Raw genomic sequence first — 14,298 nt, forward strand, 5'->3', positions numbered from 1 at the left:
AGGAGTCCTAACAAAGCTGAAACAGGTTGTCCGCAGGTAGATATTCTGCATCAGCCAAGGCCATAGTCATGCAGCAACCACCTGGGCAGGATAGAATAATTGGCTGCCATAAGTGCCATTATTCAGAAGTCTATTTGGCCAATTATGGAGGCCTTAGTCACACATTACATTCTAGACTGCCTAAAACAGGGGTTCCCAACCACGGTCCTCAAGGCACACTAACAGTCCAGGTTTTAAGGTTAGCCATTGCTGGGCACAGGTGACTTAATTAGTACCTCAGTTATTTTGATTTAACTATCTGTGCTTAAGCATGAATATCACTAAAACCAGGACTGTTAGTGTGCCTTGAGGACCGTGGTTGGGAATCACTGGCCTAAAAGGTATTGCTAAAAGTTATTTAGCTTAGGTTGACTCTTAACACTTCATAAGCTGACCCAAATACATTGCCCTGCACTTATGGACCAGGCTGTCTGTAGGTATATATTCTGAGTCATGCTAAAAAATACAATGGGTAAACTACTGTACTCTCTTCAAAACATTAAAAATTTAAACCAACTATATTCTGCAAGTGAATTGATAAAGCACTCTACAGAATACATTTATATAACCTCAATAAAATGTACACTCCTCAGGAAATGAGAACCAAGGTCAATCTCCAGGATTCTGAATGTTATCCAATTAGTCTATTTTGCCAACACTCTACACATCTCACCAAATCCAGCACGATCAATACTAGAGACAGAAGGGGAGAATATAAGGGAATGGGGAAGGTTAGAATATGAGAGGATGAGGAAGGGGAGAAAGAGAATGGGTAGGGAGAATATGAGGGGATAGGAAAGTGGAGAATATGACAGGATTGGGAAAGGTAGATTGAGAGGATGGGGAAGGGGAGAATATGAGGGGATGGGGAAGGGGAGAATATGACAGGATTGAGAAGGAAGAATGAGAAGATGGGGAAAGGTATAATGAGAAGATAGGGAAGGGGAGAAGATGAGGGGAAGGGGAGAAGATGAAGGAAGAATATGAGGGGATGGGGAGAATATAACAGAATTGGGAAAGGTAGAATGTGAAGATGGGGAAGTTTAGAATATGAAGGGAAGGGGAGAATGAGAGGATGGGGAAGGGGAGAAAGAGAATGGGCAGGGATAATATGAGGGGATGGGGAAGAAGAATATGACAGGATTGGGAAAGGCAGAATGAGACCATGGGGAGAATTATAATGAGAAGTTAGGGAAGGGGAGAAAATGAGGGGAAGGGGAAAATATGAGGGGAAGGGGAGAATATGACAGGATTAGGAAAGGGAGAATGAGAGGATGGAGGAGGGGAGAATTAGAGGATGGGGAAGAGGAAAATATGATTGGCTGAGGAAGATTAGAATACGAGAGGATGAGGAAGGGGATAATCTCCCCTTTACCATCCACTCATATTGACTCCTTCACCACCCTCTCATTCTCCCCTTGCCCACCCTCTCATTCACCCCTTCCCAATCCCCTCCTATTCTATCCCTTCCCCATCATCTCATATTGTCTCCTTCTCCAGTCTTACACTTTCTCTCTTTAACAATTTTACGCCTTGTTATCCTACACTTTATAAATCGACTATGCATGCTATCAGTACATAGAACCAAAACTTTCATTCTTTATCATGGTTTATGATACATTATAATATCTACACACTCATGCACATTTTACCAAATGTCTTATGTCTTGATTTGGCCTTTATAAAATCTATGATAAATCAAACATATATACATTTTTGCCATTTATTTAAATCATAAAATTACATTTATTCTGGAATATTTCACCACTAATTACAACAAAATAAACTTTAATGTCAAATAAAAACCCCTTCTAAAGTTTTTCTCAAATACTTGTAATAGTCACTGTACTAAGCACGTGCATAAACAAATGCATTTAACCAATTGTGCCAAGTTGAGATGCAAAATGTCAGTCATTAGTAAAGTAAGTATAAACAGCTGCAAGGCACATTCTGAGAGGATTAATAGTCTGTCACAAAAGTACATAAATACATAATGCATATTTGACCGCCTTGCACAATCATAGGTATGTGACATTTTTGTAAAAAGCTCAGGAGAATAGATTGCACCACCTTTTGCTGGGTTCTGGTTGTACATGTAAGTGAGCATGATGAAAATTGTCAATGTATGTTAGCATCATCATTGGTTACTGTGCACATATACATACACTTACCTGCACCAAATTTATTGAGATGATATAAAAGCCATCAAATTAAAAGTATAAGCCGAGCTGTGATTCCTGGCAACCCAAAAAAATATACCAAAAAGGGTCTTGTGCAGAAAGATAAATGCTCTGACCAGAACACCCTACTAAATCCATGCTCTCCACTCATTAGATCTCATCCTGCAAATTGAAATATCACTTCTGGACAAAATATGAGGGAGAACCTGAATTCTCTCAGGACCTATACAAGAGGAAAATGCAGACTTTGGGTGGAATTCAATTTACCAAGGGTTAATTGATCCCTCAGGGCTATTCAATTAGCCCCGAAGGCAGCACGCAGGCTGCACTTAACGGGGATCTTTTCAGGTCTAATCAGAGACAAAAAGAAATCCCTGTTAAAGAGCGTGTTAACGGGTGCTGCGACCCTGGCAAGGCATAGTTCAGAGAACTTATCACAGATTCTGTGTGTTTACGTCTGTTAACACGTTTATTTAACCGGCGTCAAAAATGGGCTCAGGTAAAAAAGGGGCTGGAATTAAAGAGCCTCAGGCGTTAAAGCCTGAGGCTACCACCATTTTTCACCCCAGTGAAATTAATGGGGCTAATTGAATTCGCTCCCAAGCCGTAAATGCGGCATCTTAGCGCGTACAACCTTCTGCTGACAAATTGGTGCACATCGACCTAAAATGACATGTGCTGACAGGACGCATTTTTGTACTTTCGGAATACTTCCCCACTGACACGTAAACCAGTTTCTGCCTCTGACTTACCTGAGCTCCCCTGGAATATGAACGAAAAATAGTGCAAAATCTTCCTTGTCCTGATGTGTCCCTAGAAGAAAGAAGAAGAGAACGAAATTATAATCAACACACAACAATCTTTGTAAAAATATGCCTGTGTTTATTCTTCAGGACCTAAATAGGCAAAGAAGCAAACACAACTGATTCAGTCGCTGTTGCCTGTACACAACGGACACTGTGTGACATCAACCACTATATTTTAGAGTGCAGTCTACAAGTTCACCAGAAACTGTGACATCACTTTGTTATACATTAGTGTAATGGAATGCAGTTAGCAAGTCTACAGTCACTATGTAGAGAAAGTCGGAGCCAAGATCCTGACATGGTTGATTCAGAGTCATACACAGTTCTGCTACATCTGTGCCCCATCCATCCGTTTGTAAATGTTGCTGTTATCACCATGCATTTGTCCTAGCCCTGTCCTTGGTGCAAATGATCTGTCTGAAATCAGACAGATCTCTGCATATGCTCACTTCTGAATAGCCCACAATTGCATCTCTATGTGAATGTGCAAAGTCTCCTTTGCCGTCCAGTTAAAAGCAATTTAACTGCAAGTGGAGCTGCAGCTCAGTTGCGTGCGACTCTAAAAGCTCGCAGATCTGTGTATGTGCGTCTCGAATCGCAGTCACAGACCCTCTGCGTGCAGCTCTGAATTAGGCCCAGCTCTCTAGACTAATTTATGGCCTTTAACAAGCAGCAGTGTGTATGTGCCATCAGCAGTGCAGTTTTGGGTGCTGTGTTTTTTTATTTAAAAGCTTTTCTCTGTATATTCTCTCTATAAAAAAGATCTACTTTATCCTTATCAACCATCTATTCTTGCCGTGTACCATAGTAGAACAGGTGGCGTTGAATACACTGGCATGAACACAAGTACTGCACAATTACCAATTTTGGTATGTTTACTGAAATGATCTGCCAATAACCCATCAGATGGTAATATAAGGAGAGGATGGATGCCGACTAACAGACCAACTGCATATAACATATATATTAAAAGTTATTTTTTAATATGTCATTATTCAACTACAAGTGTGCCCTCATCATTGATGGTTAAACGCCGATGGTTTTGCCATCAATGGTGGAGACTCAATGGTTCTCCACCAACCATGGTACAAAACAAAACAATGTTTTGTTTTTGTTTTGTCCTTGGCACCACGTCACAGATCTTAGCTTGACCCCTCGACATGCAAAGCCCAGTCCCAACTCTAATTAGTCCGCTGGCCAGTGTGTAAGAGCAGGGATGACCATCGGTGGGTGAAGACCATCGATGGTTCCCCCACCGATGGTTTTATCGTGTACTATTGAGGGTAACCACCAATGATACCATCGATAGTTAACTCACTGATGGTCATCCCTTATTCCAAATGAATCCTATGAATTTCTGACTTAGGAGGATCACCAAAAACAAAGAAGAAGAAAATAATTCCTATAAAGATGCACACACAGAAGAAAAATATATATATGTGTATATATCTTGATGTCTTATTAGTGTATTATTTTGTGACTACCACTTACTGAAGGAATCAAGGAATAAGGGTAAAAATACCTATAGGTCCTAGGGATGACTTGAGATGAAAATTATCACTATTATGAAATATAGGTAATTGGATGTAACTACAGTCAGGTGCATAAATATTGGGACATTGACAGAATTTTCAAATTTTGGGCTTATTCACCACCACAATGGCTTGAAATAAAACAAACAAGATGTGCTTTAACTGCAGACTCTCAATATGAGATCCAAAGAGCTGTCACTATCAGTGAAGCAAGCCATCATTAGGCTGAAAAATCAAAACAAACCCATCAGAGAGATAGCAAAAACATTAGGTGTGGCCAAATCAACTGTTTGTAACATTCTTAAAAAGAAAGAATGCACCGGAGAGATCAGCAACACCAAAAGACCTGGAAGACCACAGAAAACAACTGTGGTGGATGACAGAAGAAATATTTCCCTGGTGAAGAAAAACCCCTTCACAACAGTTGGCCAAATCAAGAACACTCTCCAGGAGGTATGTGTATATGTGTCAAAGTCAACAATCAAGAGAAGACTTCACAAGAGTAAATATAGAGGGTTTACCACAAGATGTAAACCATTGGTGAGCCACAAAAACAAGAAGACCAGATTAGAGTTTGCCAAACAACATCTAAAAAAGCCATTACAGTTCTGGAACAACATCCTATGGACAGATGAGACAAAGGTCAACTTGTACCAGAGTGATGGGAAGGGAAGAGTATGAAGAAGGAAAGGAACTGCTCATGATTCAAAACATACCACCTCATCAGTGAAGCATGGTGGTGGTAGTGTCATGGCGCGGGCATGTATGGCTGCCAATGGAACTGGTTCCCTTGTATTTATTGATGATGTCACTGCTGACTAAAGTAGCAGAATTAATTCTGAAGTGTTTCGGGCAATATTATATGCTCATATTCAGTCAAATGCTTCAGAACTCATTGGATGGCGCTTCACAGTGCAGATGGACAATGACCCGAAGCATACTGCAAAAGCAACCAAAGAGTTTTTTAAGGCTAAAAAGTGGAATGTTATGCAATGGCCAAGTCAATCCCCTGACCTGAATCTGATTGAGCATGCATTTCACTTGATGAAGACAAAACTGAAGGGAAAATGCCCCAAGAAGAAGCAGGAACTGAAGAAAATTGCAGTAGAGGCCTGGCAGAGCATCACCAGGGATGAAACCCAGCGTCTGGTGATGTCTATGCGTTCCAGACTTCAGGCTGTAGTTGCCTTACAAGGATTTGCAACAAAGTATTAAAAAGTGAAAGTTAGATTTAGGATTGTTTAGTTTGTCCCATTACTTTTGGCCCCTTAAAAAGTGGGAGGCACATATAGAAACCGTTGTAATTCCTACACCGTTCACCTGATTTGGATGTAATTACCCTCAAATTAAATCTGAAAGTCTGCAGTTAAAGCACATCTTGTTTGTTTCATTTCAAAGCCATTGTGGTGGTGAATAGAGGCCAAAATATGAAAATTCTGTCAATGTCCCAATATTTATGCACCTGACTGTATATCCTTGAATGTAGGTTTAATAAAACTTAACTTTTATTTAATTGAATCCCTAAAATTGAAAACAGCAAAATATATTTATATTGTTTTATTTTTATTATTGTACATTAAAAACATCTTTATAAAAATGAACATTAATAAATTGATACCACCTCTAATAAAATTGTCTTCTGTATATTATTGTATATCTTGTGCTATATTTTAATGTGTCCTTAATAGTCAATATTATTAGGTGTCTGGAGACTAAATGACCTACTACCATAAATGGATATCAATATAATTGTTACTGTTCTTACTGTAATAAAGGGATGCTGCTAACAAACAGCATCTCCAGCTGTTCTTTGTAATTGGTATAATATGTTGCTCTTTAGCATATATGTATCATTTATGTATCTAGCGTTCATCACTTATGATACACATGTAATCAATAGGGCAGTAGTCATTAACAGATTATCCTGCATACATACACTACTCCAGTAAATGTAGATTGGCTTGGGACAATTTAACAGATAATAATTAAAACTTATATCATATAATTAGAATCTACTTATATCAAGCATGAATCTCATATAGATTCAAACTGCCTGACTGATAAATCGTTCCCGCACATGAAATTCCTAACTGGCTTGTGCCGGAGTCGGTATTATTACAAAATTAGACCAAACTGCAGATGATCAAGTGTAGCCGGCTTCAGCGGTATTGTTTGTTAGCAGCATCCCTTTATTACAGTTTTAGACACACAAATAACATAAGTGCATACTAAATTATTTTGAACACAATTATGGATACCTTGTTACAATGTCCAAACTGAGCCATATGATCTCATAATAAATTATAAAATTATATATATATTTTCTGTTTAGTCACATATATAACAGTGATAAGAACAGTTACAATTATATTTATATCCATTTATGGTAGTAGGTCATTTAGTCTCCAGTCCGTGTTTCCTAAATAACATTGTATTGTTTACACCTTTTGAAAACATTCCAGCGCTACCCCTTGTCAAAACCCGGAGGTAAAATCAAAGGGGTTATTAGGACTCTCATATGTGGACTTTGATCGGGTGAGAACTGTCAGATTAAGATTGGTCACAGTTTACATGCAATATACAATTTTTTTATATTTTTATGTTTTCTTTAGTAAACCTGTCAGTTATGCAGGTTTCTATTAGGAATCAAGAGGTTCCATGGTAATATATGATAGTCTGTACAGACTTTTACAATATTAAGGTGATTGATATATGTCTTTTGTATACCATTACTGATATGCTTATTGTGTATTTATTAAATTCATGGTAGATTTATTTGGTGTCTTGAATTCATGTCTGTCACGTTAAGTATTTATTTGTAATTACAAATCCAATTAGCGTAACACCATCCGTCTATTATCTTTGTTTGGGATCATCAGCAGGTTATCTTTTATTGGGTTTACACAGACCCATAGATGTTTGCAGCTGTGGTCTATTATTCAATTGTAGTTTATTAGCGCCAGGCTGTTACTTGGTGGGACATACCTGATCCAGGGCCTAATTTACAGATGTACGCAAGCCCAATGATTTATTTTCATCTTTGATGTTTAACTGCGCATGCAGTGCAGCTGCAGACATCAGGTGAATGATAGTCTGCAGCCGTATGGGGGCTGGGCAGGGACAGCGACGGGGAACGTTCTACAAAATGGGGACGTGTCAGCCCCATTTTATAGGTGTGCCAAGGCCAAGGTCTGCGACCCCTGGCACAGGCAGTATGAAATCACTGAACATCCTGAGTGCAGATGTTCCGATACTGTGTCTTTGGACGCAGCAGCGGATCACAGAAGCTGGCAGTGGGCGTCTTTTTACATAAGACGCTCTTACGACTTTTGCATATTTTATCGCAGCTGCTGCATGCAAAGACGCATTGGCTGTAGCTATAGTATCCATCTCTGGAACAGGCCCCAATTAAACTGCAGCATCTGGTGTCTCAATGCAACATATCTGCTCCTTTCAGATTTATTTTAATGATAATAGGTATGAATAGCAGGAGATACCACAATGAGGTTCTGCATTGAAAAAGGGGCACTCCCATGAAGAAATTCAGTGTTGCAAACAGACAGATCATTAATTTTACAGATTACATGATGGTACATATACCAGTGACAAAAGGTCACTACTATAAATAGCTGCTTTAATTTGTGTAGAGAGTGTGTTATGATGTTGACAATTGGAAGCCGCTTCTAATTGGCTTAGTGTATCTTGATCCAAGTTCTGCATTATATACATTTATCAGTGGGACTGCTGTGGTCTATTCACATTACTTGATTGCTACATTTGCATTCAGTCTGTGGCAGGAAGAGAGATTCAGGTTTGATTTTTTTTAAACAGAAAGACAATGGATATTTGTATTTAAATTAAACAAATAAGTGCTTTTAATTAGTATTTTTTCCTGGATGTACTTATATTTTACACTGTCCAAAGTAACACAGACAGACAGTTTTGTTTAAGCTGGTGCAGAGCTGTACGCATCACACACAGCATCTTAATTTCAGGCACATTTTCTGCACTATGAGCCCTTAAATGTTGTGCTTTTATGAGGAATGACAGTAAAAGTGTACCATATGATGTGGGGCTGGGATACATTACCTGTATAAAGTGTGAATGTGACAACTTTATATGCATTATATTTGGACCTTTGATGTGTATATTATGTAAAAATTATTTATTCCATTGTATTTGTAAAGGAATCGCTGGTCCCCATGACATAGTAAAAGCATGTGAGGGAATATAATCATCAGTGACTTGAAAATTATACTAAACTGGCTGCTTATGTCTTTCAGATTGAGGTTCGTAAAAACAAATTCTTATTTCCAGCACTGATTTCACCTTCTTCCAGAGCAGCAATTTACACCAGCACTTTATCAGCAATTTTATGCGTGTGCGGAGCACGTGATATAGAAGCTACTGCAGGCTCGGTAATTACACCCTAACCAGTGTAATTATAGACACTAGGTTATTCAATACAGTTTTTTTTTCTCTTCAAGCATAAGCTATTGGTTACAATTAATAACTTCAACCCCTTCGCTGCCAGGTTGACAGCAATAGGATTACTGGAATTTACATTTGGAATTTCTTTTATGTAGTATTATGTTATTGTATAGGTAACTGAGAACCAGGGTCTCTATGTAATATGCAACCTGCAGAGGGTAGAAAGAATAGCTGCCACCTAATCCCAATTTGCAGGAACAGACAGAAATTCTAAACATTTGTCTTTAATTTTCAATATGGACATTCTGCACAGCACATAACCGGTTACTTTTGTATACTGGACACATTTCTCATTATCCATTATTATTCTCTCGTTTAAGAACCCAACTGGTATCTTGGATCCGGCTGTCATTCTGTCATTCATCAGGTCATTAGCTATAGTGCAGGGTTTTTTGCTTCTCTCTCCCCCCTCATCTTCCCAGCTCTCTCCGTCTAAGGTATGCAGTCGGGAAGCCGGGGGACCTAATCCCGACAGCCAGCTTCCCGGCTGCTTTATCCCGGCGAGAGTTAAATGACAGGCATCTAAATCTAGACGCCTGTCATTTTACCGACGCCGGGAGACCGGTGCCCGGGCATCCCGATCCAAAAGATGCCGGGCGTGAACAGCCGGGGGGGGGGGGGGGAGGGAAGAGTTAGGTTTAGCGCTCCCGGGGGGGACTTAGGGTTAGGGTTCGGCACCCCCGGGGGACTTGGGGTTAGGCACCCCCACCGGGGGACTTAGGTAAAGGTGGCGGGGAAGGGGGGATTAGGGTTAGGCGCTAGGGGGAAGGTTAGGGTAAGGGTTAGGGGAGGGAAATACATTAGTCTATACTTACCTTAGGGACGATCGGGATTTTCACGCATGTCAGGCAGCCGCTGTCGGGATTCCAGCTGCCGGACGCAAATCATACCGATTCCCCGTCTACTCCTCCATTTTCCTTATATTTTTTTTTATATATTAACAGTTTCTTATATAGCGCAGCATATTCAGTTGCGCTTTACAATTGGACATAAAAGTACACTGTAAAAGCCAGATCCACATACAAAGCCAAAAGGAAGGGTAAGTGTAGGACACAGGGCAGAGAAAGGCAAGCTGGGCAAGAGAGAGGGCGAGGGGGGGAAAAGGACGACGATGACAGGGTAGGCTGGCTGGATTGGGGGGGACTGGGCAGGGAAGGCTAGCTGGACTTGGGGGGGGGGCAGGGAAGGCTGGCTTAACTATGGGGGGGGCAGGGAAGGCTGGCTGAACTATGGGGGGGAGGTACAGGGCAGAGAAGGCTGTAACAGGGGGGGGCAGTGCAGAGAAGGATGACTGGACAAGGGGGGAGGCACAGGACATTGAAGGCTGGCTGGAACAGGTGGGTGGACAGGGAAGGCTGGCTGATCTATGTGGGGAGGTACAGGGCAAAGAAGGCTGTAACAGGGGGGGGGCAGTGCAGAGAAGGCTGGCTAGAACAGGGGAGTGGACAGGCTGGCTGAACTAGGGGGGTAGCACATGTCAAGGTCTGGGAGTACCTGGTTAGTGGTGTGTTCAGATGGCTGCGCTGGTGCAGCCAGCCAGTTAGAATCCACGCTGGCTGCTTTTGAAGAATGGAGAGAGATGGGACCCCGGGTGGTAGCGGTGCTGCAGCGGCAGCCAGGACAGCAGAGATAGAATAGGATGCTGACGTTTTGCAGCTTATTGCGCCGGCCGCGAGCCAATCACAGCTCGCAGAACGGCAGCCAATCAGGAGCGGACGTTACTGCCGTTCCTGATTGGCTGCCGTTCCGCGATCTCACTCAGGCTTGCTTGCGGCCGCCCTGCTTGCTTCACCTGCTGCTGCTGCGCTGCTACCCGGGCCCCCCTCTCTATCCCCTCCCTCCGGGCCCGGGACTCGAGGCCCGGCGGTCCCCCCCCTGATGGCGGCCCTGGGTAGGAGGACCCTGCTCACAAGCTTACAATATATAGGGAAATAGGCATTGATACATAAGGATAGGTGCTATATATTGCATTTTGGTCTAGCCAGAATGCAGAGTTTCTTGGTGGGCTGCATGATCCGGTCACACAGGAATGTCGGCCAAATATCAGGAGGATGTGAAAGAGAGGCAATGTGTGAGGTTATGTGTGGACTGTGAGAGGGGATGTAATTACATATGGAAGATATGAAGAGTATGTGGGCGGTTCTGGAATCTGATAAGCTTGCCTGAAGAGATGAGTTTTCAGGGAACGCTTGACAGATTGGAGATTAGAGGATATTCTTATTGTGTATGGTAAGGCATTCCATAGAGTGGATTCAGCCCGAAAAAAGTCCTGTAACCGTGAATGTGAGCAAGTAATGCGTGGGGATGAGTGACGCAGATCTTGTGCTGAGCGGAGAGGTCGAGTTGAGAGATATTTTGAGATGAGTGAAGAGATGTATGTTAGTGTGGTATGTTGGTGTTGCATTTCCTTCTCTCTTCTCATGTTTTGATGTTTATCCTTCACTCTATGGGGTATATTTACTAAGGTGCGGGTTTTTAGAATTGGAGATGTTGCCCATAGCAACCAATCAGATTCTACGTAACATTTATCTAGCACCTTCTAGAAGACAATAGCTAGAATCTGATTGGTTGCTATGAGCAACATCTCCAATTCTAAAACCCACACTTTAGTAAATATACCCCTATGACTCTGTCATTTCACTGTGCTGTATGAACCTTCTCTTTCGGTGTGGTGTGCAACTCGCAGGGATGCTCACTGTGGGGTCTGAGCGTGGGGTGCAACTGGCTTTGGAAGGGTCTATCGCCAGGGTGCACCACTGCACATGGGCTAGATGGACTGCAGTGGTGTAGACCCTGTGATACACAACATCTACAACCCCTGGCCCTGAGTTTCCCTCCCATATACCTCACTGTTCCAACTATTTGTGGTCAATGCTAGTTAATAAATTACATGACTACTAAGATTTTTTTCCATAGCCTCAAATAGCAATCAATAGCCCACAATTGCAAGCAGTGTTTAGTCACCCCAGGCACAATATAAGCCAGAACATACGTGCTCTGCCATAGTTGTCAGAATACTCTGGCAGACACGTTAATTGCTTGACAACGAAGAAAACATACAGGAGGGACTTTATCAGAGTTCCTCAATCTTCAGCAGATCTGTACTGGTTGGCTCTCTCCTAAAGGATTATTCTGTCAGCAACACTATGGGGTAACTATAACAGCCTGCCAGATGTAGGCATTGGCAAGATCCTGGCAAGCCTGGACAATGTTTTAAAGTAGAATTCATTGATGTCGCTGATGCAGGCTTTTACATTTACCCTTATATGCCTATTCATTTTCATTCTTCCTTACATTTTTCATATATATCAGTTTGCTCCACATACTGATTTTCTAATATGAATTTCCTTTACTTTAGTCTGAGCTGAAGTAGAAATGAATAATGCGGGAGTGTGTACCGTGAAATGAATTGTTGTGGATGGTAGTAGGGAATAAATTAATTGAGGTGCAAGATGGAAATTAATTGATGGGGAGAAATTAATTTGAGAAAATTACACGGGGGCATTAGTTGACTGAACAGAGTACAGAAATTGACCTAGGGCACACATTAACTTTAGGGCATGAATTAACAGAGCGTGGGAGTGAATTGACCAGGGAGAGGGACATGAATATACAATCCTCAGGGATCTCATTGGCCAACCCAGGAGATCGTAGGATGGCTGATTGAAGGTAAAGGCTGCTGTCTCTGTAAGGTATTAGGTCCTACGACGCAGAGGCATTACATGACCATTTTATATTTGGAGAGGTGTTGCCAGGTTGTGTCACTTTGCCTCCATCTCATTAAATTCGGGATGGCTGTCTGTTCCCTCCTATTTGCACGGATGATTGAGTGTGGCTATAGTTGGAGGAGATCACAGCATATTGGGTCCCATCCTGGTTTGCTGCTGCCAGTCTCTGACCCAGACTGAGCTTAGCACATCACACTGTCTTCAGTCAGGTATTTACATTTTTAATATATTTAATTTATTAGTTTTGGCCAGTGTATGCTTTTATTCTATGTCACACGGCATTTATCAGAGCTTCTAATGTAGGCAGTCACTGTTAATATAGGGAAAAAAAAACAATCTATCCGTAAAAACATTTGTGTGAGTTTGTATGATTGCACTAAAAAAGACTGTGTAACATGTACTATATGAAGAATGTTTGCAGCCAGATCAGCAAACTATAGATTTATGAATTCTATAGATACCTAATAGGGGGGTAGATGTATGGAGCAGTGAAGAGAGTGGAGAAGTGTGCCAGAGGAGAAGTTGCCAATGGCAACCAATCAGCTATGAGTTTGCATTTATCAAGCACATTCTATGAAACATACCTCACACTGTCCCACCTGCGGGTCGCAGTGTCCCGCAGTGGATGGGGGGGGGGGGGGGGGGGAGTTGGGGGAGATGCATGCGCACGGCATCAATTCCTGTGTTCTCTCCAGAAATTTTTTCCAGCCGGGTGGCATCCAAAAGTAGCCGGGTGGGGGCCCTCGCAATTATGCGCGCGCCGGGAAAAGGAGTATCTCCCTTACCAATCCAGCCCGACAGGTCTCAGGCTGCTCCCCCACTGGCTCTCAGTCAAAAGTGCCCATTATTCAGTGCCCCCCTGTAGTTTTCCCCTTTATGCATTGCCCCCTGTAGTTTAACTTTGCCCTTATGCATTGCCCCCTGGCTGAAGTAGTGCCCCCAGACTGGTCCCTCATGTAGTGCCCCCAAGCTTATATAGTGCCCCCAGACTGGCACCTTATGCAGTGCCCCCAGGCTTAAATAGTGTCCCTTATGCAGTGCCCCCAGGCTGGCCCCTTATGCAGTGCCCCCAGGTTTAATAGTGTCCCTTATGCAGTGCCCGCAGACTTAAATAATGCCCCCAGACTGGTCCTGACCCAGCCACAGCCCAGCACTTACCTTTACTTGCTGGCCGCTCCCGCTGCCTCGCGCTGACTGGATCTAACTAGATCTAGCAAGCGCACGGGGCAGGCTCCTCGCGCCGCGGGTGACGTCATGACGTCACCCGTGCAGTGCATCACTGGGAACGCTGGCCTCTGAAGCGATCGGACGCTTCTTTAGCCTCCGGTCACTTCAGAGGCCAGCGTTCCACAGCGGGGTCGGCGGGGAAAAAGTGCCGGGCAGCAGGCTGTTTCTGCCGGGCGATGCGCCCGCAGAAAACAGCCTGGGGAGAACACTGAATTTACTATTTGGGAAGAGCCCTGGGGGCAGCCGTGGATGCTGGTCTCGCCCCTGGAGTGATGAAAGGGGGAGTGTTGTGAGG

The 14,298-nt window shown here is 42.7% G+C and overlaps 1 protein-coding gene across 2 annotated transcripts in view; it reads right to left on the reverse strand.

Annotated features, from left to right (window-relative positions):
• RAB40B (RAB40B, member RAS oncogene family) overlaps positions 1–14,298 on the reverse strand; it is a 144,742-nt gene that overhangs the window by 15,465 nt on the left and 114,979 nt on the right. For both annotated transcript variants that reach the window (XM_088468631.1, XM_088468632.1), the window contains exon 4: positions 2,972–3,032. In XM_088468631.1, the coding sequence (XP_088324757.1) occupies positions 2,972–3,032 (61 nt within the window). The remainder of the gene's footprint in view (positions 1–2,971; positions 3,033–14,298) is intronic.

This window comes from Taudactylus pleione, unplaced genomic scaffold (genome assembly GCF_031769625.1).
Source record: "Taudactylus pleione unplaced genomic scaffold, aTauple2 ptg000012l, whole genome shotgun sequence".
Classification (NCBI taxonomy): domain Eukaryota; kingdom Metazoa; phylum Chordata; class Amphibia; order Anura; family Myobatrachidae; genus Taudactylus; species Taudactylus pleione.